This window comes from Leuresthes tenuis, unplaced genomic scaffold (assembly GCF_036924035.1).
Source record: "Leuresthes tenuis unplaced genomic scaffold, fLeuTen1.0.hap1 SCAF_18, whole genome shotgun sequence".
NCBI classification, from domain to species: Eukaryota; Metazoa; Chordata; class Actinopteri; order Atheriniformes; family Atherinopsidae; genus Leuresthes; species Leuresthes tenuis.
The window spans coordinates 1,752,395-1,777,154 of record NW_027325372.1 but is presented as its reverse complement, the minus strand read 5'-3'; the positions used below and the strand labels follow the sequence as shown (position 1 = coordinate 1,777,154).

General features: G+C 44.8%; 2 protein-coding genes across 3 annotated transcripts in view; both read left to right on the top strand.

Annotated features, from left to right (window-relative positions):
* Positions 1-907: 907 nt before the first annotated feature.
* LOC140275682 (probable ATP-dependent RNA helicase ddx6) overlaps positions 908-24,760 on the top strand; it is a 436,375-nt gene continuing 412,522 nt past the window's right edge. The window contains exons 1-13 of one of the 2 annotated variants that reach the window (XM_072371206.1): positions 908-1,075; positions 3,547-4,569; positions 4,650-4,754; positions 5,695-5,824; positions 5,903-6,049; positions 7,102-7,196; positions 7,281-7,403; positions 7,489-7,617; positions 9,601-9,717; positions 9,811-9,874; positions 9,981-10,082; positions 11,071-11,290; positions 11,369-14,716. In XM_072371206.1, coding sequence (XP_072227307.1) covers positions 4,327-4,569; positions 4,650-4,754; positions 5,695-5,824; positions 5,903-6,049; positions 7,102-7,196; positions 7,281-7,403; positions 7,489-7,617; positions 9,601-9,717; positions 9,811-9,874; positions 9,981-10,082; positions 11,071-11,285 — 1,470 coding nt within the window. In that variant the 5' untranslated portion in view covers positions 908-1,075; positions 3,547-4,326 and the 3' untranslated portion in view covers positions 11,286-11,290; positions 11,369-14,716. Of the gene's footprint in view, positions 1,076-3,546; positions 4,570-4,649; positions 4,755-5,694; positions 5,825-5,902; positions 6,050-7,101; positions 7,197-7,280; positions 7,404-7,488; positions 7,618-9,600; positions 9,718-9,810; positions 9,875-9,980; positions 10,083-11,070; positions 11,291-11,368; positions 14,717-24,760 lie in introns of those variants that run through there. The other variant, XM_072371207.1, reaches the window with a different exon arrangement.
* Positions 16,578-23,542, top strand: tomm40l (translocase of outer mitochondrial membrane 40 homolog, like). The gene is made up of 10 exons (XM_072370799.1): positions 16,578-16,642; positions 18,776-18,990; positions 19,066-19,133; positions 19,621-19,713; positions 19,781-19,882; positions 20,486-20,591; positions 21,389-21,511; positions 21,581-21,657; positions 21,774-21,876; positions 22,974-23,542. Exons 2-10 carry the CDS (start codon positions 18,777-18,779, stop codon positions 23,111-23,113), a joined length of 1,026 nt encoding a protein of 341 aa, XP_072226900.1. The 5' UTR covers positions 16,578-16,642; position 18,776; the 3' UTR covers positions 23,114-23,542.

The following is a 24,760-nucleotide window of genomic DNA, read 5'->3' as shown; positions in this document are numbered from 1 at the left end:
ACGATAATAACCAGGATCAAAGCTCTGCCTGAACAGGAAGCTCATCTCAGACTCACATTATTATGAATATTTGTATCATGTGTCCTGATTTTAGCCACATGTTTTCAGCTCGTTCAGAAGGACTTCTGCACCTTGTATTCTCCAGCTGCGTCTGGATGTGAGCGTGACAGGAACTTCGTGTTGTTGTTACATTTAAAGCTTGTTTTGAATCTAAAACACAGGGACTGTTTGTGCTGATTTCAGGCTGTTGGAAGGTTTTTGTTTGAATTTTTTATGGAGGAGCAGCGAGATTTTATCCCAGTGGACCAGATCTTTACCCTCACCGTTACTGAGGGGATCATGGGAGTTTGATCCAGTCTACGTGTGTTTTTTGGACTTGGAGAAGGTTTACAACCATGTCCAGGAGGAGGCCCCAGGGAAGAACCAGAACTCCATATCCCATCTGGCCTGGGAACACCTCTGGGAAAAGTTATGTGTTACTAGACCTCAGACTGTTATTCTGTCTGTTAACTTCTGGGTTTAACAATACATATGAGCATTAGCTGTATATTCAGAGACAATATCACTGTGATGTGCTTTATATGGAAAGACAACAAAGATCATCATTTGTCTTTGTTTATTGTTGATTTTCTGTCTTTTTTTTTGTCAATACAGCCCCAGATTAAGCAAGTATTAACAAACTAACCAAAAAATATACATATAGACACCCTTAATGATCATAAACTAGTATCAGCCTTTTAAATAGCTTTAACAATACAAGCTTTACAATATAATGTCCGTACGGAGCAACTTATTACAACCCTCTTATGTCTTATTTCCACTGATGCAAACAGTCACAGGAACAGTAATAACCAGGTTTTGGCAGCAGGGGGCAGCAGCGTCGTAGATCAACATATCATAAACAAGAGGGAGACACCGAGGAAGAGGGGACGAAGAAGAAGGCGACCATGTTGATTTAAAGGAAGAAGAAACACAATAGAGACGATTTATTTTAAGAAAATTTCAGCGAATTCACAAAGAAGTTGTTGATCCATCGCATACTGATTATCGCTTGTAAAATAACGAAGAAATTAAGGTACGTTTACGGATACTTTGAAGCGTCAGCTGTCTGTTAAAACACTCATATTGTGTGAAGATTAGCACAAAGCTAACGTTAGCCGCTGGACTTATTTGTGCTAAACTAGCCTTAAGGCTAACTAACCTGCTAGCTCATTGTAACGTTGACGACACAACTTCAACGAACGTAACGTGGGCCGTGCTGGTGGCATTTAAACTTTAAATATGTATTGATATATTTCTTAAAGCAGGAGCATGTTAAAAATCTGTTAGGAGTGCTGCTATTTAGCGATGAGTTGTAGCTGTTCTCGCTAACTCAGTTAGCATAACGCAGCTAATGTTTTCTCCTGACACGCAGTTGTAACGTCATTGTTTGCGGTACTGTTTTACAAATAAAACTCACGTAATTCTATCTTGGATTAGCTTTTAAATATTGGCGATTGTTTTGTAGAATAGACTCCAAAACAACGCCATTTAAATCACGTTGGCTGGGAACCGAGAAATCGGAGCGGGTCGACGTTTTGTGTTCAGAAAGTCGACGCGAAGTTGTTTTGATGAAACGTCAGCAGCTTAAACTAGCTGCCATTTGTTTAGGTCACAGTTTAATCCCGTCAGTTTAACCTGCGAGTTCACCTGTGGATCTTCAAACCATTATGTATTAACGCCAAAGCCTTTCGCTGCTCTCAAATCGGTTGATAAGCGCCAAAATAAATCAAAATGTGTGTTTACTTGCAGTAAAAGTAGCAGAATATAGACTATTGTTGATGAAGTAATGGAGCCAATAATAAAATGTTTTAAAATGAGAAAGAATCGTTTAAACTAAATTTAAACACGTATTAAAACTGAAACCAGTCTGACCTGTAATTCAAGTTTTAGCATCAATATTTAGAGATAAAAACGTGGATTTGATGGCAGTTTTAAATATACACAACCTTGATTTATAGTTAAGATCTATGTAAAAGTAGTTCAGTGAACTTTAGTTTTGGAAATGGATCCATGTCTTTTAAAATCAAATATTAAATTATAAAATCTTACTTAAATTAACCACATAAATATTATGTTAATTAAAACATTTATGGAGAAAACGAAAATAAGTAAGTTTATAGCCTTGTTTCATATCTTATTTGGCTACTGTGTTCTTCCACTTACTGTGGAGCAGTGATTTAAAGAAAGTAGGAACTTTATATTCTGTCAGGTCAGCCAGCCGTGTGCATCTTTTCTGTTGTAAATTCACCCCTTAAAACGCGGTAAAACGTCAGATCCAGGAGCAGAACTGTGTGTGCATCTCTAAGTATTTGTGTTGTGATGCGATAGGATCCACAGAACGGATCAGAACCATTAAATCTGCCCTCACTGCTCTGTTGTTGCTGCCCAAACATCAGATGGGCAGAAAGAAATGAGTGATGCACACCTGCACTGAGACACGACACGTTTCCGAGGCTGCGTTCACCAGACTGAAGTCTCTGTTGGTCTGATTTTATCAGATTATTTCTTTTGATCAGGGCTGTGTCGACAGAAGTCTGATAGCCGTATCGGATGCGTCTCTGTGACATGAGCAGAGGAGCTTATATCAGAATCCTTTGGTGTTGTCATCATAATCCTGAAGCTCCATGACAACAAGTCTCACATCTTTTCTCAGCCTTTTCCTGCAGAGTCCAGCAAATATCATCCTTTTACCACGTTTTCTTAGCTGTAGCTTCCATTTCAAAGTTGTCTCAGTCTAATTTTCTGCGTAATCTCACAAATGTGACGTTTGTTGAAACAAATGATGCGTAGAAAAGGTGTTAAAGGGTGCATGTGTGGCGTTAAAGTGGGAAACAGATGGTTGTAGCAGTTAGTGAATATAACCTTAAAGGTGACATATTATGGTTCAACCAACAAGGCTTCAACAGGACGTTGGTGAAGGGTTAGTTTCTGGCTGAGGACACGCTGTCATGCTGCTGTGGAGAGTTCAGGTGTGTTTACCTGCGTTACCTCATCCACATCTGGACAGCTGCTGTGTGATTTAATGCAGAAACACAGACAGAATGAAGCTGTTCCTGCAGTCAGAAACACTCCAGCTCTATAGATACAGATAGTTACTGTACTGATCCCAGAGGGAAACAGGTTAGCAGTTAGCTGTAGGTTAGCAGTTAGCTTTAAGTTAGCACTTAGCTGTAAGTTAGCAGTTAGCTGTAGGTTAGCAGCAGATGCTAGCAAACAATGCTTTCTCATCCACAGTAATGGAGATGTACCAGGGTCGTGTTTTTGGGGAGTTGTACACTAATACATGCTCCCAGGAACAGAAAGAAGGGATTTTTACAGAATTTGTCACCTTTAATGTCAGATATTAAAACAATTCTGGGGCTTCAGACTGTTGGTCTGATCTTATTTCAACTATTTTACCACATTTCGTACAATAAATGAAGGATTGAGACACCAAACGGCTCATTAATTTCTAACAAATGACTGATAAGCTGGTTTGAACTCCTCTGCTTGGGTTTATTTCAGGTGGCAAGTTTGCGTTGTCGACCTGGATTTAGTTTTTCGGAGGCGGTGGGTTGGACAGGACCACGCTCGCACAGTTCAGACGGAGCTCAAAGCCTGTGGCGGCACAAAGGAAACACACTGAAGACTCGACAGGGGTGGAAAGCTCTTTGGCTTTGGACTAAGCTCGCCCTTGCAGGATCTTTATTTTTTCCACACATGGAGCGACTTTTCCCCACACAGTGGAAATAAACAGATTTACAGACTACATGGTTTTTGGGGGAGAACTTGTACAAAGTTGGACTTCCTTTTCTGAAGAACAGGGATACTGAGCAGCTCTTATGGACTCCAAGTGGAAACAAGACACATTGCTGAATTTAGAAACTGAAGTATTGAACTGAGATTATATTGAAGCTATTCCCCAAGTGCAGATTGCCTTAGTTGTTCTATTTCAGGACTGGAACCGCTTTGATACTTGTTCACATATAATTTTCTATATCGTGGATGAGTATATTCATGCATATGAATGCATATTTCTCTTCATTTTGAAGAGCTGTTGTGTAAAAAGGTGTTTTTGTTGTTGTGCGTCAGTCACTCTGTTGTTGAAGGGGACCGAACTGCACGTACATGTGTATATGTAAATACTAGCAACCCTCCTCTGTTTAAAGGTTTTGGGAAGTTTAAGACAGAGAATCTTTTTTTTTTTTTTTTTTGTTTCTTCTTTTTTTTTTTTACTTTCAAAGAGAATTTTTAAAGATAAAAACCTAAGAGGCAGAAAATCTTAATACTTAAAGGAAAAAAAAAATGGCCACCGCCAGAACAGAAAACGTGGGCCCAGTCGTCATGGGACTGAACAAGCAGAACGGGCAGCTCAGAGGACAGAGCAAACCCGCTCCGGTCCAGCCGGCACCCACAACTCCAGGAAAGAGTCTGGGGGCTCCCCAGAAAGCAGGCGGCGCCCCTCAGGAGGGCGGAGGCATTAAGTTCGGAGATGACTGGAAAAGGAGCCTCCAGCTCCCCCCCAGAGACAACAGGGTCAAAACCTCAGTGAGTCCCACTTTAACCCAACGCCATCAGCACCTTTATCTGTTTGTCTTGTGCCGCGCTGACCGCTCTGTCCTCTGCAGGACGTCACGGCCACGAAGGGGAACGAGTTTGAAGATTACTGCCTGAAAAGGGAGCTCCTGATGGGCATCTTTGAGATGGGCTGGGAGAAACCGTCACCTATCCAGGTACGCTGGTTTAAATCTGCCTTTTCTTTGCTTTTGCTGCTGTTTAAAGTCTCATCTGAGTGTGAGAGGTTCGACACAGTAAACGTTACAACACACCAATTAAATTTTATTTATAAAGCGCCAGATTACAACAATTGTCATCTCAAGGCACTTAAGTAATAAAGTCCAATTCAAGCCAATTGGAATTCAATTCATTGTAATAATAATCCCATTAATTCATATGGAGCCAATTCATAAATAATATCCGAGCTAAGGAAACCAACAGATTGGACCGAAACTTGTCTTCAGTCCAATCTCCCGTCCTGAGCCTGAGGGACTGTGGAAAGGAACGACTCCCTTTAACAGGAAGAAACCTCTGGCAGAACCAGAACCAGGAAGAAACCTCTGGCAGAACCAGAACCAGGAAGAAACCTCTGGCAGAACCAGAACCGGGAAGAAACCTCTGGCAGAACCACAACCGGGAAGAAACCTCTGGCTGAACCAGAACCAGGAAGGGTGGCCATCCGCCTCGACCAGCTGGGGTTTGAGAAGACAGAAAAGAGGGAAAAGAGGGGGGAAAAACACCATAACGCCATTCAAAGGATACCTGCTGGAACAGGGAAACACAAGTTAATAACCACAATAATGTCACATGGACAGAAAATCACCAGAGGTTGTTCATGAAAAGATGAAACCAAACTAAAGGGGGAAACATTTCTGATTTTTACTCTGCTTTTTAATCCAATTAATGCCTCATGCTGCTTGTGTTTAATCTTTAAATCACTTTGGATCCAAAATCCCCCTTTTGGGCACCTTTTAAAGGTTGTTTTTTTTATATAAAACTACTACGTTAATATCTTAAATGTCTTTTGGCTTTTATCCAAATGGATAATTTTTAACCCAAAGTGGGACTTTGCGTGGGCTGGGGGCAGAAAAAGGTGACGCTGTGGTCTCTCTTCAGGAGGAGAGCATCCCCATCGCGCTGTCTGGGCGAGACATTCTGGCTCGAGCCAAGAATGGAACGGGGAAGAGTGGCGCCTACCTGATCCCGCTGCTGGAGAGGATAGACCTGAAGAAGGACCACATACAAGGTGAGCCGCCGCTTCGCCTCCTCTGACATCGTTTCTTTTCTGGCGTTCTTTCTGACGGCTTCTGTTTCCGTCCTGCAGCCATCGTCATGGTGCCCACGCGTGAGCTGGCGCTGCAGGTGAGCCAGATCTGCATCCAGATCAGCAAACACTTGGGAGGAGTCAAAGTCATGGCCACCACGGGAGGCACCAACCTGCGAGACGACATCATGCGCCTGGATGAGACCGGTAAACGAACGCCGTTTTTATCCACCTTTACGTGTGAATAAGTGAAGAAGAACAGAAACGACTCAGTCTGAAACGATTAACTCTGTGATGGACCGGCGTCCCAGATGGGGATAATATATCGTGTTGTAGGCAGTAAAAATTTTCTCATAAAGCACATTTCTGCACAGCTCACGCTGACCAAAGGGCTGTTAAACGCTAAAATGTAAAGAATGGAAGCTAAGATGCAGCAGGGACAGACACAGCTGTTCAGAGATGGAGTAAAGATGAGAGCTAAAGATGTGAGCTAAAGATGTGAGCTAAAGGTGAGAGCTAAAGATGAGCGCTAAAGATGAGAGCTAAAGGTGAGAGCTAAAGATGAGCGCTAAAGATGAGCGCTAAAGGTGTGAGCTAAAGGTGTGAGCTAAAGGTGTGAGCTAAAGGTGTGAGCTAAAGGTGTGAGCTAAAGGTGTGAGCTAAAGGTGTGAGCTAAAGGTGTGAGCTAAAGATGAGAGCTAAAGATGAGAGCTAAAGATGAGCGCTAAAGGTGTGAGCTAAAGGTGTGAGCTAAAGGTGTGAGCTAAAGGTGTGAGCTAAAGGTGTGAGCTAAAGGTGTGAGCTAAAGGTGTGAGCTAAAGGTGTGATCTAAGGGTGTGAGCTAAGGATGTGAGCTAAGGATGTGATCTAAGGATGTGATCTAAGGGTGTGATCTAAGGGTGTGATCTAAGGGTGTGAGCTAAGGATGTGAGCTAAGGATGTGAGCTAAGGATGTGAGCTAAAGGTGTGAGCTAAAGGTGTGAGCTAAAGGTGAGAGCTAAAGGTGTGAGCTAAGGATGAGAGCTAAGGATGAGAGCTAAAGGTGTGAGCTAAAGGTGTGAGCTAAAGGTGTGAGCTAAAGGTGTGAGCTAAAGGTGAGAGCTAAAGGTGTGAGCTAAACCGGAGGAAAACCCTCACCACAGAGCTGAGTGGCTGAGGTTAGAGAGGCAGTAAGATCTCCTGTGATGTGCCGAGAGAAAGGTTTATCATTTAAATCTGGAGTCCAGTTGTTGTCTCTTACGCTCTGATTGTGTTGTCAGTGCACGTGGTGATCGCCACACCTGGCAGGATCCTGGACTTGATAAAGAAGGGCGTGGCCAAGGTGGACAGGGTCCAGATGATGGTGATGGACGAGGTAAATACGATTCAAAAGGTTTTAATGAACGAGTCATTTCCTGTTGGATGAAGGCGGCTGATGGCGCTCTGCTGTCGTCTGCAGGCGGATAAGCTGCTGTCTCAGGACTTTGTGGTGCTCATCGAGGATATCATCAGCTTCCTGGCCAAGAACAGGCAGATCCTGCTGTACTCTGCAACCTTCCCCATCAGCGTTCAGAAGTTCATGGTGAGAGCCTTTATCCACAGTCCAGCCGAAGCACATTTCATCCACAGGGACTGTAAAGTGTTGACTCCTCGTGTCCCTGCTGCAGGCCAAGCACCTTCAGAAACCCTATGAGATCAACCTGATGGAGGAGCTGACTCTGAAGGGCATTACTCAGTACTACGCCTACGTCACCGAGAGGCAGAAAGTCCACTGCCTCAACACGCTGTTCTCCAGGGTAAAAGAGCCACTTCTGAAGCCTTTCAAGCTTCATTTTTCACACATAGAACATTTACAGGTGTTTAGAGGTCTAAAATCTACTCAGCAGCTTGAATCTGGTCATAGTTCAGATGTTTTATGGTTCACTTCTTCCTCTTTTAGCTGTTTAAGTTTGGGACGTGAGCAGAGGAGTTACGGTTCAAAGGTCGTTAACTAAACTGTGAAATTAAGGGCGATGCCAGTCATTTTTTACCATTTTTTCCTTCCTTTAAAGTAATGAAGCAGTTCAGCCTTTAATTAATGTATTAATAAACCTTCATTATAACCTTTCACATGAGAAAAAGCCCCTTTTAGCCTTTTAAACTATCACTGAGTGACTTTTTGCTGCCGCCTAGTGGACATTTGCTCAACCTGCAGCCTTGGTTTCAGGCCAAAGTCAACATCAGATCAACATTTTCCTTTTTCCAGATGAATCGACTGCAGTCAGCAGCATGAATATCGTCTGCGTGCCTGAAAATAAGTCACCTTTGACCTCAGATTCACACAAACACGATGTTTTAGAGCTCAATGCTGAGCAGAACACGAGTATTACACGACAATTGATTGATTAATACTTTTGCCATAATAACTATTTAAAAGAGAAATAATTATATTCTGCAGGAGCTCTTTCGACCCCTTTAGATTCGATACTCTGTCGTTTGATAACATCTCACATCCGCAACCTGTAACCAGCTGACGCAAACGGGCTCTTTTAGTCCAGGGTTGGACTGACAAAGTTTATTAAATATACAAACTGGAGAGACTGACGGAGTGTTTAGCTCCCAGCTCGATAATATTTAGGGTTTTGTTCTTGTTACCATTCAGAACAGATGCTCGAGTGCTTTTTATCCTCCTGACATTTCAACAATTCAACAAACACAATAAACACAAGTTGCCTTCTGTTCCCCGTTAGCTTCCCTCTGTCCTCTGCTAGCTTCCTGCTGTTCTCTGCTAGCTTCCTTCTGTTCTCTGCTAGCTTCCTTCTGCTCTCTGCTAGCTTCCTTCTGTTCTCTGCTAGCTTCCTTCTGTTCTCTGCTAGCTTCCTTCTGTTCTCTGCTAGCTTCCTTCTGTTCTCTGCTAACTTACTTCTGTTCTCCGCTGGCTTCCTGCTGTTCTCTGCTAGCTTCCTTCTGTTCTCTGCTAGCTTCCTTCTGCTCTCTGCTAGCTTCCTTCTGTTCTCTGCTAGCTTCCTTCTGTTCTCTGCTAGCTTCCTTCTGTTCTCTGCTAGCTTCCTGCTGTTCTCTGCTAGCTTCCTTCTGTTCTCTGCTAGCTTCCTTCTGCTCTCTGCTAGCTTCCTTCTGTTCTCTGCTAGCTTCCTTCTGTTCTCTGCTAGCTTCCTTCTGTTCTCTGCTAGCTTCCTTCTGTTCTCCGCTGGCTTCCTTCTGTTCTCCGCTGGCTTCCTTCTGTTCTCTGCTAGCGTCCTTCTGTTCTCTGCTAGCTTCCTTCTGTTCTCTGCTAGCTTCCTTCTGTTCTCCGCTGGCTTCCTTCTGTTCTCCGCTGGCTTCCTTCTGTTCTCCGCTGGCTTCCTTCTGTTCTCTGCTAGCTTCCTTCTGGTCTCTGCTAGCTTCCTTCTGGTCTCTGCTAGCTTCCTTCTGTTCTCTGCTAGCTTCCTTCTGTTCTCTGCTAGCTTCCTTCTGTTCTCTGCTAGCTTCCTTCTGTTCTCCGCTAGCTTCCTTCTGTTCTCCGCTGGCTTCCTTCTGTCCTCCGCTGGCTTCCTTCTGTCCTCCGCTGGCTTCCTTCTGTCCTCTGCTGGCTTCCTTCTGTCCTCTGCTAGCTTCCTTCTCAGCTAACAAGCCGACTGATTTCCATTAAAATGCTAACGTGAAATGTTCCCTTGTGTTTGTTCCGCTCAGTGGACTCTGTGAACTGGCTGCTTTCTGTAGCAGTGACGTTGTGCTGTTGAAAGAAAGAATAAGATCAGAACATGTGGTCGATACTGCTTCTCTTTGTCTCTGCGTCACAGCTTCAGATCAACCAGTCGATCATCTTCTGTAACTCCACTCAGAGGGTGGAGCTCTTGGCCAAAAAGATCACTCAGCTGGGCTACTCCTGCTTCTACATCCACGCTAAGATGATGCAGGTGAGCTTTGTTCATAGCTGGCTTTATGTAGCTCAGACTGATGCTCTGACTCCTCTTTGTGCTCATGTTTTATTTGATCTCGTTTCTTTGCAGGAATACAGAAACCGCGTGTTTCACGACTTCAGAAACGGGCTGTGCAGGAACCTGGTCTGCACCGGTGAGTTTTTACCTCAAACACAGTTCATTATTCTTTTAACGCTGTCCTCTGCCTGTTGACCTTTATCGATGCTGAAGCTCTGGCGTGATCTTCTGTGGTCCAACAGATCTCTTCACCAGAGGAATCGACATCCAGGCTGTGAACGTGGTCATCAACTTCGACTTCCCCAAGAACGCTGAGACGTACCTCCATCGCATTGGAAGATCAGGTTTGTTGGGAGACTTTGGACTTTTCCCAGCTGACACCGTGTGTTTTAGCTTTAAATGAGGCCCGACACTGGTTAAAATCACTTTTATTTCAGTCATTACGCACGTTTTCTTTTTCAAATCCACAAAAAATAAGAAGTTGCATCAAATAAATGAGTAAATAATGGACTGAAGGCGGCGGCTTCAGCTGTTAGTCCAGGGTTGGACTGACAAAGTTTATTAAATATACAAACTGGAGAGACTGACGGAGTGTTTAGCTCCCAGCTCGATAATATTTAGGGTTTTGTTCTTGTTACCATTCAGAACAGATGCTCGAGTGCTTTTTATCCTCCTGACATTTCAACATTTCAACAAACACAAGTTGCCTCAACTTCCTTCTGGTCTCTGCTAGCTTCCTTCTGGTCTCTGCTAGCTTCCTTCTGTTCTCTGCTAGCTTCCTTCTGTTCTCTGCTAGCTTCCTTCTGTTCTCTGCTAGCTTCCTTCTGTTCTCCGCTAGCTTCCTTCTGTTCTCCGCTAGCTTCCTTCTGTTCTTTGCTAGCTTCCTTCTGTTCTCTGCTAGCTTCCTTCTGCTCTCTGCTAGCTTCCTTCTGTTCTCCGTTAGCTTCCTTCTGTTCTCTGCTAGCTTCCTTCTGTTCTCTGCTAGCTTCCTTCTGTTCTCCGCTAACTTCCTTCTGTTCTCCGTTAGCTTCCTTCTGTTCTCCGCTAGCTTCCTTCTGTTCTCTGCTAGCTTCCTTCTGGTCTCTGCTAGCTTCCTTCTGTTCTCTGCTAGCTTCCTTCTGTTCTCCCCTAGCTTCCTTCTGTTCTCCGCTAGCTTCATTCTGTTCTCTCCTAGCTTCCTTCTGTTCTCCGCTAGCTTCATTCTGTTCTCTCCTAGCTTCCTTCTGGTCTCTGCTAGCTTACTGTCTGAAGCTGTCTGAAACGACTGATTTCAGGCTACGATCTGTCTTATTTCCATTTGCTGCCGTATGACCCGAACTCTCCGGCCCTCAGGGAGGTTCGGTCACCTCGGCTTGGCCATAAACCTCATCACCTCAGAGGACCGCTTCAACCTGAAGGCCATCGAGGACCAGCTGGTGACCGACATCAAGCCCATTCCCAGCAGCATCGATAAGAGCCTCTACGTGGCCGAGTTCCACTCGTCCGGCGCCGACTGTGATGCGGAGGAGGCGGAGGAGAAGCCGGGACGCCAGCGGGACAGCACCTAAAGCAGGTGAATGTTTTGGAACCCTCGTTCTGCATGAGAGCAGTTTCCGAGCCGCGCTCCTAATCCGGGTTTTTCTTCCTTCAGAACACTTTGACACGCCGGGCTTTCGCAGACGGTTCTTCATCTTCACCTTCATCCTTCGTTTCTGAGCCTGTCGACTGGATGTAAAGGATGCTTTTAGTTTTCAGCTTTCCCTCAGAGCTCCGCCTCGTTATTTTCCAAACCCAGACTCAAACTGTTGTTTTGCACCAAACTCCATCTGGACCCGGGTTCCGGCTCCTCGCCGTCTGAGGCTGTTTTGGCCGCAGGTTTGGTCTGTTTCTGACGTTTGAGGTGCGCTTACACCAGCCTTCGTTCTGTCCACTCACACTGCTGTCGACACTTAAGTGCCTTACTGACACTCATCCTCTCACAGCCTGCTGTCTTCTGTCGCGCAGCAGCAGAAAACGAGCACAAATAACAGAAATCTGCGTTCTTTTAAACATCCGTTATGCAAGTGAAAGCGACAAAAACGCGCTCCGAGGTGTCCTGAAAACCATCCCGAGTGTGGACGTTTAGTTTCTATGTGAGCGTTGCAATAACAAAGGGCAGCTTTCTTTAAATAGTGCGTGACTGTTGTGCCCCCCCCCCCCACCCACACTCTGAATTATTCCTGAGCAGAGCTAAAGAAGGCGGAGCCTGCACAGGTTCCTGCGACCACCGAGCGCGGTGAGTTCCAGCTTCTCCTCTCTGAAGATTGTTTTATTTCACATCAAATTGAGAAAAAAAGGATGGTATTCAGCTGGTGAATCCTGTGAGTCTGAGCAGCTGGTCGGTGGAAGTCTGCGTTCGCACCTGCATCCCAGAGAAATGATGAACTTTACGTCCAACGTTGGTGCAAAACAACCATTTGAGTCGGTTTCTTTTCCACAGATTTTTCAGTTATTGAGGGAAAACTTTGTTTTAAGCCCGGACGTGACAAAGCTGAAGTTGGTGAATGTATTTTTTTGTTTGTTTGTTTGTTTGTGGGGGGGCGGGGGGGTCTGTTAACTCTGCAGCCCAGTGTTAGAACGCCTGCGGGCTCGGGTTGGAGCGGCGAGTCGAACCTTCGCGTTAAGCTGGGTTTGGGTCTCTGCTCGTGTGGAAAAGGCTGACGGGAGGAGACGCTGTTCAAAGAGTGTAAAAGTGGGAATAAATTTAGCTCCAGGTCAACGTTCACGGAAAACTGGGTCTAATTTACTCAAAGTGAAACCTTTCAGACCAACAGGCCTGTGGTGCGTTCACTGACCCTAAAAAACAATATTTAAGACCGCCTGATTGGCTGTTTAAAGGTTGGAAAATGTTCCAGCTGACAACTCAAAGTTCCCACACTGTGTGTGAACCTGAAGTGACGGTGATGAATGAGACGGTTGCTACGGAGCTGTCTGCCCTCTGATTGGCCCGTTGCTGTCCAACCAGACTCCTTCAGAGCGACTTGCAGTGTTGGAGCTTTGAGTATCCCCTTCGGTGACATCTCTCCGTCTTTCGTGCACGTGCACAGACCAGAATTCAGCTCCGAACGTGCTCTGATCCGAGCCCGTCGTGTTGCTGCTGCTTTGCTTTAGAAACTGTTTTTGTTTCTGAACTCGTGAGCCGGATGTGAATCGGCTTCATGGACCACAGTGAGGAGAGTAAAGGACCACATCGGAGGATAGTTTCTCTCTGCAGCAGCAATAACTCTTTGTTTTTCTTTGTTTTTCTGATTCTGAACCATGTTTTGTGAGGGGCGGACTCTGTTTTTGACAGCAGAATTGTAGCATCTTTGAACAGGCAGCTGTGACTTTTTGTCCTCCCCTTACAGAGCATCACTAACGATAAAAAGACCACATAAAAAAAAGGTAATTTCTGCTTTTTAAGGTTTGTTTTTGTTGCTTAAAGCGGTTTGGAAGGGGCTGGGAGGCTTCAGCACTGGGCCACTTCTGGGGGAGAATTTAGCAGAAGTGTTTCATAAGAAGCATTTTCAATCTTCTTCTCTCTGGGACTTAAATAATAAAGAAAACATTTGATTTCTAGTTGTTTTTACACCAAAAAGAAAAAAGCTGTTGCCGTCATGATTTAAGTGCCAGAGAGCGTGAAGAGACGCACTGTGACCTCCTCGTGCTTTCAGCACCTCGACCCCGTCGGCCGGGCGTTAGACGAGGTGTTTCGAGTCATTTTCAGGCAACAGGAAAATCGTAAATGATTCGTCGTTTACAGTCGTTTACAATTCTGACGAAAAAAAAAAGAAAATACTTTGCTTCACGGACGGAGGAGGAAGGTTTTATTTTTCCCTTTTTGTTCACGGAAATAGTTTCAGGATTTACTTTGAAGCAAAACCAAAAAAGAGGAAAGTGGCAGAGGTGTGTGTTTGCAGCTGGAACGGGGCGCCGCGCGCAGCCTCCGCCCGTGTGGACGGCGAGCGGCGGCGGCGGCGGCGTGCGGCTCCTTCAGACCAGCTGAGTGTTTACATGGTCGGGGACGTGATTTTTCTGTTTGTCTACGATGTTCCTGAAGAGATTTTTCCATTTTTCTCCGTGTTTTGTGTTCCGATCACATCCCTGACGGTCGTTTCATCATCTCCTCTGTGATTGGTTTAAAAGTTGAAACCATTAGATTTGAGTTGGACGCAGATTGGCTCAGAAACCAAGTTTTAAGAGTTTATTTTCAGAGCTTCGGCCCAGATTCTCTCTCTGAATTAGTACAAACTGAACAGAATTTATCACAGAGGAGCTGATGATGAATGTAGGTGTGAATGTTGAGGCGTGCGTGCATGTGTGCGTGCATGTGTGCGTGCATGTGTGCGTGCGCGTCTGTGCACTCTGGCGTGGAGTGCCGGGGGGTGGGCGGGGCCTTGGAAACGGGTGGGGTTAGGGTACAGGCGGATGGAGGGGCAGCAGAAGTAAAGAACACCCTGACATGAGACAGAATTAACAGCTTTATTTCTTCACCAGCCGAGCCGAACCGGCGCCGAAACGACTAACGGGAACTCGCCCTCGGCCGGAGATTTCTCACGTTTCACTGAGTCGGAGAAAAACTGCTGTTTTTTTGATTCCTAATTGGCTCTAAATTGTTTGTTCAACAGTAGCTGAGGGTAAAGTTGTCACAGTTTCTTAAACACGGATCCGACTTCAAACTGCTCACCGTGATGCAGAAATCCTGCTTTCAGACCTCTTCTAACATGAGTTTATCAGTTTTTTCTTTGGGCCTTTTTTACCCCCAGAATCAGTTTTCAGTTCCATGTGATTTCCTTCATTTTGTGCCAGACCTTGTTCAGGAAGTCGGTCCCCAAAGATTTTGATTGGATGAGCTACAAACCTGTCATTCCTGTACCTTTGTGTTGTTCCAGCGACTCTTGTTGACGACTCTGCCCCCTACTGTTGTAACTTGGAAATACATGCAGGGGCTTTAAAATTCAATAAATTGACCTAAACTTTACTTTGTTGTTGGCCTTTCATTTCTCCACTCACTGTCCAAGAAGGTTTATTATGTTTGATTTCATTCTTTTAACCTGCTTTCAGTTGTCTCAGGGAGGAATATTAGTTCCCATTCAGCGTCAGTCCTTTTCGTGGCCCTGTGATGGACTGATGACCCATCCTTGGTCCATCCATTTATCCAGGTCAGAACTGCCTCCTCCAGCTCTTCCACAGGAACATTGAGTGGTTTCCAGGCCATCTATGGTCTTTTACCCCCCCCCCCAAATCATGTTAAAAATACATTGATGACCTCTTGGTTTGATCTCGGCAGATAAAATCAAAGATTCCTGATTGTGAGAATGCTGGAAAGCGTGTTTTCCTGTTTCTCTTTATTATTATTTGTCCGTACGTTTTTTTGTCCGCTAACTACTTCTGCAATCTTTCACCGATTTCTACAATTTTGGTATCAAAACGTTCAGTTCGTTCAGGAGATGTGTGTTATATCTTTTTGTGTTTATAACTTTTACACTTTTTAAACTATTCAACTTTGATTCAACTTTTTTCCTCAGTCAAATGAATGGAAAGTGCTTTCAACTCTTCAAAAACTTCCTCCTCTTTCCAACTTAACTACTTCTGCAGATTTTCAGCTAGAGACACCATTCAAACTTTAAACGGGTCACAAGACATTCAGCTGTGACCATTTGGTGCAGCTTTTTCAAATATTAAGCCAATATTGAAATATAACGGTTAAAAAAACCATGAAAAAAAACTTAGATCATTCCACTGTTATTTCAAATTCCTTCAACCAGTACTCCAGCAACTGGATTTTCAGCAATTGAAAGATTTTCCACTTTTTTAGCATTGTCAGCTATCCCTATTCAACTTCATCATCTCACTGCTGTTTCTAGTTATAGTTTGAAGTTTGTGTTGAATATTCACAGTTTCGTGTCTATTCAAATCATCGCTGCTACACTATGCAATGAACTTCATCCAGTATATTTATTCATATTTACTGTCTTTGGTTGTCTTCATCCTCCGTCTTTATGTGAAATCACTCGATGTGCTAAAAGCAGTTTTCCTGATACGAAGACCATAAAAGTTTTCTGATTCTGAAGAAAAGCAAATAATTATATGCCGTAATTCTGCTGCGAAAGCCTGATCTCAAAGTCATGGATTTATTACTAACTGAGGACAAAAAGCCACAAAATGCTTAGTATTTGCGGAAGTTGTTGTGCTTCTTGCAGATATTTACCATTGTTACACTTCTCTGGTTGTTTTTATCTGTCTCTATGCTTTTTGGTGATTTTTCTGTCATCTTTGTTACCCTTTCTGGTTATTTGTGGTTATTTTTAATCTGTTTTGTACAGTATTAAATCGCAGGTACTGGGTCGTTTTACATAACTTACTGACTGGTTGATTTTGGTGATTTTAGTTTCGGTATTTATGGTCATTTTGTTTGTTTTAACCTTCGTGCTTGTTGTTTTAGTTAACCGTCATTTTTGTCTATTTTTGTGTTACCTTTATGATCTTCTACATGTTAAACTGCTGTGTGAACGTGGGATTCCTCCTGCGGACCCTCGGGCTGTCGTTCGACCTTGAAGGTGTATCGTCGTTACGTTATTTTTTTTAACCCGCCCTAAAATTGCAACCAACCGACTGAGAACATCTCTTCCAATCAAAAACCTCCAAATCATACGCCCCTCCCCTTTGCAGCAGACTTTCCTTTGACTAGCCAATAGTAGTTGAGTATTTGTATTACGTCAGCATCTCAATGTGACGCCCCTTTTACAATGTCATATGACTGACAGGCAAGTGTACCAGGGTGAGCATCTTTCAACCAATAGGAAGACCCTTTGTAGAAAAAGGCGGGTTTTAGCGTCCGCCGAATCTTGTTCTGTGGTGGTTCTGGATTCTACTTCCGGCTGCCTCGTCCTCTGGAAACCACAACGTGAGTAGCATTCTGCAGCTCTGTGTTTTATATAAGTGTGTTTCTGAGGCAGCTACAGCCTCGCAGCTTCTCTATTTTACTTCATTATCAGCAGCTAGTTGTTGTTTTGAAGCGACTCGGTGGAAAGCTGGCAGGCACCCGAACCGCTGGGTGGACCTGAGGTTCCGTTCAAAACATGAGCCGCTTGCACAAAGACAGCAATGAAAGGCACCACCTGTTTTATCTACGCTGAAACAGTCTGTCTCACCTGCACCCGCTGAACCTGAATGAATGGGTGAATGTGTGAGCAAGGTTAAAGCGACAGTCCACCGATTCTAGTCTTCACTCATTGGTTCTGGTTCCGGGTCTGTTGCGTTGAACACAGCTGATTAAGTTGATCCCATTTGCTCATTTCAAACCCTGTGTTTTCATTCTGAAACTATATTACAACAGATTTGCATGATTCTCGGTTAAAACGAGCACCGAACTGGTTTATTTTGGCCTAATTTTCAGCTCCTGTCTCTTTAAGGAGCCCCACCCTAAAAGCCCTCTGTCTTCTCATTGGCTAGTTTCTGGGAGCCTGCCAAGTAAAACTTTTCTCTTTAAAGCAGCACTAGAGAAGTTTGTGAACCCTAAAACTATGTGAAACTGTGTTTGTGACCTCTTGTGACTTTGTCAGCACATACCTGGGTCCAAAGTGTTCATCCTGTGGATAAACCCGGCTTTTCCACCGTATAAATGTCCCAGAAGGTCCCCTTCTGTCATGTGGAGACACTGAAAATGATCCCACTAATGTTTCATGCTTTGTAGCAGGTGTTTGTGTGCGGTGGCGGTCTTTAGCATCTAGTAGTGAGCCACATTTCTCCCCCTGGGCTGGATTTCTCTGTCTGAGATGCTGAAATAAATTAGTGCTGCAACTAGCTTAGAACAAACTCTGCAATGGACCGTGGTTTGTTCCAGGTCTGACTCTGGAGAACCAAAGGGTTCCAAACAGCTGTCGGAGGTTCTGAGCTGGAGACCAGGGGTCCGGTCGAATAGTCAAAGAAATTACCGACAGTTGTTGGATGTAACTCCACTGAAACCCCACGAAACTGTTCGATGCAGTCATGAACTGCGGTCTCCGCCTGGGAAAGGTCAGCGTTCTTCAAAATGAGTCATAAGCTCATTATTTTAAAGTTCACACACTTCTTTTCTCTTTTGTTGCTTTAAAAATGAAGAAAAGGTTTTTAAAAAGTTAGAAAATATAGTGATGTCACATCCTCCTGTCCTCATATTTATGAATCGCAGTTAGTCCGACTGGATGAAAATATTCTGTCAAAGCTGCAGCTGCAAGGAATTATGGGACAGAATGAGCTCCTTTCTCTCAGGAAGGACGGTCCGGTGTTTCCTAAAGGAGATCCTTAAGGAAGCGTCGGAGCTCCTTTCTCTCGGGAAGGACGGTCCGGTGTTTCCTAAAGGAGATCCTTAAGGAAGCGTCGGAGCTCCTTTCTCTCAGGAAGGACGGTCCGGTGTTTCCTAAAGGAGATCCTTAAGGAAGCGTCGGAGCTCCTTTCTCTCAGGAAGGACGGTCCGGTGTTTCCTAAAGGAGATCCTTAAGGAAGCGTCGGAGCTCCTTTCTCTCCTGAAGGACGGTCCGGTGTTTCCTAAAGGAGATACTTAAGGAAGCGTCGGAGCTCCTTTCTCTCAGGAAGGACGGTCCGGTGTTTCCTAAAGGAGATCCTTAAGGAAGCGTCGGAGCTCCTTTCTCTCAGGAAGGACGGTCCGGTGTTTCCTAAAGGAGATCCTTAAGGAAGCGTCGGAGCTCCTTTCTCTCAGGAAGGACGGTCCGGTGTTTCCTAAAGGAGATCCTTAAGGAAGCGTCGGAGCTCCTTTCTCTCCTGAAGGACGGTCCGGTGTTTCCTAAAGGAGATACTTAAGGAAGCGTCGGAGCTCCTTTCTCTCATGAAGGACGGTCCGGTGTTTCCTAAAGGAGATCCTTAAGGAAGCGTCGGAGCTCCTTTCTCTCAGGAAGGACGGTCCGGTGTTTCCTAAAGGAGATCGTTAATTCAGATTATTGGACCTCAGACCTCTTTTTCAGCCAGATTTGCTTCCTTTTTAAGTCTCTCTGGATTTTAACTCCTTTTTTAAGCCCCTCTCTTCTTTGCTGTCGCTCAGGATGGGCAGTGTTTTGGCTGCCAGTTCTCCCAACCCGCCGCCGCCATCCCCCGGCAGTGCAGCGGCCCCCGGGCTGACGGTTCCGCCGGGCTTTGGGATGCCTCCAGTTTCCTCGGTTATTCCCCCGACTGGGGCATCCTCGGCACAGCAGCCGGAGGCAGAACCCGACTTACCCAACCCCGGCACGTTTGATGAGTGTCATCGTAAATGCAAAGGTAAAAATCACGTTTCTCACAGCAGCTTTTGGACTGAACATGAATTTTAACGATGTGTTTCTCTCGTCTCCTCAGAGGTTTTTCCGATGCAGATGGAAGGTGTCAGACTAGTTGTTAACAAAGGCCTAAGCAACCACTTTCAGGTCAGTTCAGCCGTGTCTGCTCGGTTCGTTCAGCATCACACTTCCACAGATCCACGAAGCTTCAAACATCAGGTTTTATTTGGAGATTAAAGTCCGGAGGGATAAAGGTCCAGAAAATGAACCTAATTGGCTCAAAAGCAGGAGGGCGAATACAGAGTAAATGGAAATAAGAAAGAAATTATCAACAAAAAGATGAAACTTAAAAAAGAAGCAACTGCAGATGATTTACAAGAATAGATGTTTAATATAAAGTGTAAATAAATGTCAGCAGGTTCAGTTTTAGGTTGAATAATCGACTTTAAAGGAGCCTTTAACTCGGTTTTAAAACACTTTACAGTCTTTTTTTTTACTTCTACAGAACAATATGAACACATAGTTGAAGTCAATAAGTCAGGATTAAAGTTCAGAAAACCTTCAGGTATCCGGAGGATGTTTTCAGATGGTATTGAGAGTTTAAAAAAGGCTTTTTGGTGCTGAACCCTTCCAGGTCAATCACTCCGTGCTGCTCAGCACCACCGCAGACTCCACCTACAGGTTCGGTGCTACGTACGTCGGGACGAAGCAGACCGGTCCAGCTGAGGTACGCAGTCTCACCTGTCAGGTGTTTCCTGTTCTGCTTTCAAAGCCTCACACATGCTGTGCTGCAGTTTTTTCCAGTCATGGTGGGAGACATGGACAACAGCGGCAGCCTTAACGCGCAGATCATCCATCAGATCTCCAGCCGGATACGATCCAAAGTGGCCTTCCAGGTGAGGACAAAGCGCCTCCAACCAGGCGCCTGACAGGAAGTGATAACTGGGGGGATTAAAGTTCAGAAAACCTTTTTGATGCTTAACCCTTCCAATCCCGAGGGGATTCATCATGAGTCGGATGCAGATGAATTATTCTGATTGGAGTTAAACATCCAGAGATTTAGCAGGAAGCAGTGAAACTCAGGCCATCTGTTTCTGACACGGAGCAGCTTATCTGACCCAGACGTTCTTTCAGCTGGCGTCATTAAAGCTAACGACCTGAGAAAGGAAAGCTTTCTCTCTCGTTTGCTGAACTTTGAAGCAACTCATTTCTGAAGTTTTTAACCCGATTGTTCCTGGGAGCCTGAATAAGGACAACTGGACTTCTTGCTGTAGATGTTTCAGCTCTGATCTGAAAGGCTTCTTCAGTCGGTGGAGTTGGTTTTATCAGCTGATGAGCAGCATCTTCCCCCTCTGATCTGTGATGGAAAGACTTAAATGTCTGCTCCACCTTTTCCTTCACCTGTTGTACTAAGCGTGTGTTTCGTTTGCTGTTTTCTCTCTTTTATAGTTCCCGAGTTATCTTTTTTTTATGTTAACCGAGTCTAAATCTGTCCTCAGACACAACAAAACAAGTTTGTGAACTGGCAGGGAGATGCTGAGTTCAGGGGAGAAGATTTCACTGCGACCGTAACGCTTGGAAACCCAGACGTCCTCGTCGGCTCTGGTAGGTGAAGCTGCACCACCTGCAGGTCGGTCTTTATCTGTTCCAGCTGAACAGAAGCTTCCCTCGGGACTCATGTTGTACTTTGTAAGTTCAGATAAACCCAAAAAAAGGAGCAAAAACCGACCTTAAACAGGTGGAGAGCAACGACTCCATCAAATCTAAATAAAATGTTATTTCTTGATGAGATTTGCAGATCATTGCAGTCTGTTTCTATCTGTATTTTACAAATATCTGCTTGTTCTGCTGAACATTAAAAGGCTTAAAAACCAGTAAAAGACGCACAGAAAGTTAATGCAGAGGCTTTAAAAGCTGTGTAACATGAGCTCTTTCTGGAGATTTGGATCAACGAAGCCCAGATCATTACAGTGATCAGCTCTGTGAGGGATGAAATGAGGGATCAGTCTTTAAGCTGGAATCAAATATAACTCCGGTTCAGTTCCTCTCTGATGACCCATACAGTTTAAAAGGTTATCCATCGGGCCGTTGTTGCCAGGAGACGCAGAAATATAAAGCTGTGTGTCGTCAGCATAGCTTCGAATGTTAACCGTGTCTCCTGATGACTCCCAGAGCGCCGCATGCAAAGATCTGAGCCCCGGAGGACGCCATAACTCAGTTTATATCTTCCAGAGTCTCATCTGTGGAAAAATAGGATCAGAACTGATTTAAAACCGTTCCGGAGAGGCAGATTCAATCAAAGAAGAAAATATAGCGAAGCTTTTGGCAGAATTTGTTGGTCAGATTGCAACATCCAGGAGCTAAAGTTGCCCTCTCTGTGTTTCCTGTGGCCTTGCTGTCAGGTATTGTCGTCACACACTACCTCCAGTCCATCACGCCGGCTCTGGCTCTGGGAGGGGAGCTGGTTTACCACCACAGGCCCGGAGAGGAGGGCGCCGTGATGTCTTTAGTGGGCAGGTACACCGGTGAGTCGCCCTTTTTAACAGCTTTTTATCCGAAATGACCTCTGAGTAACGTGGCGTCGCTCCCTGCAGGCAGTAACTACATCGCCACGGTAACCGCCGGCTCAGCGGGAGCTCATGCATCATACTACCACAAGGCCAACGATCAGGTAACCTTCACCTGTCGGGTTCATCCTCTGCTTGTGTTGGAGAAGCTCTCATCCCAGCCCTCTGAGGTGGGACGTTTTATTTAAAGGTCTTTCTTAAAGTCTCTGTTCCTCTGCAGCTGCAGGTCGGCGTGGAGTTTGAGGCGAGCGCCCGCATGCAAGACACCAGCGTGACATTCGGCTACCATCTAGATGTTCCCAAAGCTAATCTACAGTTTAAAGGTATGATGTGTGGTCGTCCAGGAGAAAAAGGGTTATTCACCAGTTTTATAGCAGTGAAAAAGTTGAAGTTAAAAGACATTTTAAAATACTTAAATGGTCCCTTTTTAAAAGTGAAATTCTTCCTGTTCTTGGGAGCATATATTAGGGTGTCTGAAGTTTTTAATTTCTAAAGTATGTCACTCCTTAAGTTCACCGAGAGCGGTACACAGCGTTCAATGTAGCAGCGAGAGTGAGCAGAGGACCGGTGTTGTGTTGGAAACACACCTTAAACACAGCTGCAGGTTGTCTGAGTTACAGAACGGAACCGTTCAGCTAGAAAGCTTCAGCTAACAAAGTAATGTGGGAACAATAATGTTCATCTTTCAGAAAGGAACAGCAGTAACTCCTTAGAAGTTGGTGTAGGTCATCTTCATTAGCTAAGCTGTTAGCGTTAGCTGCTGCTAAAGGAAGAAATAAATCAGTAAATAAACCATGAGGAGTTATTTCATTAGCTAAGCTGTTAGCGTTAGCTGCTGCTAAAGGCAGAAATAAATCAGTAAATAAACCATGAGGAGTTATTTCTCAGATGCTTCCATTTCCCTGCTCTGAAGTTCAGGCTCTGAGAGTTGGAACTGATCCTCTTTGTGGCTCAGTTCCTTCAGTCCAGCGTTGAACTGGACCAAGTTGTTAAAACAGTGGGATGAAAAGTGTTTGCTGCACATTCCCAGTCTTTAGCTAACTCTGCTGGAACATTAGCCTCAGATATAGTTTATCCACTGGGCTCTTATATCCTCTGAGGCTGCTGCTGGATGGAAGATGCATGCTCCTCAGTGCAGCTGACAGCAGAACATTTCCACCAGAAGCTGTTTTCATCCGTCCAGCAGGGTGGCTGTGAGTGGGCGGGGCTTAGCAGAGGAGGCGGAGCCAACTTAAAGAGTAACGGCTCGTTAAATGAAGAACTTTCAAACAAAGGGGAGCTAAATAAACACCAGGGTTGTGTTTTTGGGGAGTTTAACCCTGATATATGCTCCCAGGGATCATTGACTGTTAAGTTGGTTGTTTTCAGGCCACTTTCCTCATAGATTTTTACTCGGATCTGTGGCGTTTTCTGCCCTCAGGCTCAGTCGACAGTAACTGGGTCGTCGGTGCGACGCTGGAGAAGAAGCTGCTGCCGCTGCCGCTGTCTCTGGTCCTCTGCTCCTTCCTCAACCACCGCAAGAACAAGTTCCAGTGCGGCTTCGGCATCACGATCGGTTAGATGGCGGCGGCGGTTTGTCGGGCCGCTCTCGGACAGGCGGATGTACCATGTACACCGCTGCTGTCACATCACGTCCCCAGCTTTCAGATTATGTTCACCACACACAGCGTGGTGAGAAGTTCAGCCTCCAGCAGCGAAACGCAGGTTGTGATTGGTCGACTGGACACGAGCTCATCGGCAGCAGGCGGACGTCAGAGTTCAGCACCTGTCCTTTTAATTTTATTCCATTTTTTTACTGTAAAGTCTGTCTCGGCGTGCAGTGAATGAAGCTCATTTGCTTGTTTAAGGGTGATTTTCCGAAGCTGTGTCGGACTGCGCTGTACCGTGTGTCATGTTCTCCTGTTTTGTTGCCTTTTCGTGTCTCGTGCATATGGAACAGTGTGGATGACCTGTATATACCTCTTGGAAACTGATAAATACCATTTCTTACAAAAACCTGACGTCTTTGCTGTTTCTTTCAGCTGTTAATGTGAAGTTTTAGAAGCATTCAGACGCTGACAGACGCCATCAGACTGATTGTGGTTCATGTAAATAAATGTGAGGCTGGGAGGGTGAGCAGCAGAGTCTGGACAGTGATGTCATTTATAAAACCTCTGAAAGAAGAAGGGAATTGGTTCTTCCTGCTACTTGTTTCCGGTTTCGGAGCAGCCTTTTCCTGAGTCCTGAACACTTTAACGTGCTCACATGAGACCAGAGACGATGTTTTCTCTGATTATTCCACAACAAACTGTCCCTTTTTGGTCCAGCACCGATGGTAAGACGTTAAGTTTCGTAGAAAATGGTGGAAAGCTGCAGAAATACAACCTTGATGGAGCTCAGATTGTCAGTTCTGAGACGTTCTTAAAAGATGTTTGACTGGTTGTAATCCCCAGTTTGACCACTAAATGTCAGTGTTTGTTACTTCTATTCATCTGATTTGTGACCCACAAGCTTTTTCCTTCCTTCATTCCCACAGCAGGTGTTGGTGTTTCATGTCCTCTCAGCTGATGCCCATCCTCCCTGGTTCTGGTTCTGGTTCTGCTGGAGGGCTCTTCCTGTTAAAAGGTAGCTTCTTCTCTCCACTTTCACCCTGACTGGCGTCTTTGGCCAGGCGGCGCCCAGAGATGACGTGCTGTTAGTTGGTGCCGCTGATGGATGAACTGAACTGAGACCAAAATAAGACAAAGAGACGTTTTCCATCACATTCACCCAAAGGCTTAAGTTTGATCTTGGCTTTAATAGGGACACTTCCTACCCCCCCATAAAAAGTTATTATAGTGAACAAGCCCTGATGGTCCTGCACTACATCTGTTCTGGATCTGAGTTTCCTGAATGTAGACCTTATATGATGACTGATTACACTTTTATATGACTTATATAAGCATTACACTTTTCAAACCTATTAGAAAAAACTTTTGAATATTATAGGAATAGCCAAGATTTAGGCTTTTATGGAACCAACTTTGTTTATAATTCAAAAGCAGTGAGAAAAAAAACCCATCTCCATATAAAAAATGTCAAATAAATCCAGCCTCCGAGCCTACATTACATTCACACCTTAATAACACTTTTTCGTAGCAGAATGCGTGTTTGCGTTAGCCTAGAAGGCTAGCATAGCGCGGGGACTTAGCTGCTGCTAACTCTCTGGTCGGTGAAATAACTTTTGGT

What these genes read in the sequence shown, in the direction of transcription:
- tomm40l (XM_072370799.1), top strand. Translation starts at nt 18,777, where the DNA reads ATGGGCAGTGTTTTGGCTGCCAGTTCTCCCAACCCGCCGCCGCCATCC. An exon ending in ACCACAAGGCCAACGATCAG is followed by an intron (nt 21,658 to 21,773) that starts GTAACCTTCACC and finishes GTTCCTCTGCAG; the next exon opens with CTGCAGGTCGGCGTGGAGTT. An exon ending in AGCTAATCTACAGTTTAAAG is followed by an intron (nt 21,877 to 22,973) that starts GTATGATGTGTG and finishes TTCTGCCCTCAG; the next exon opens with GCTCAGTCGACAGTAACTGG.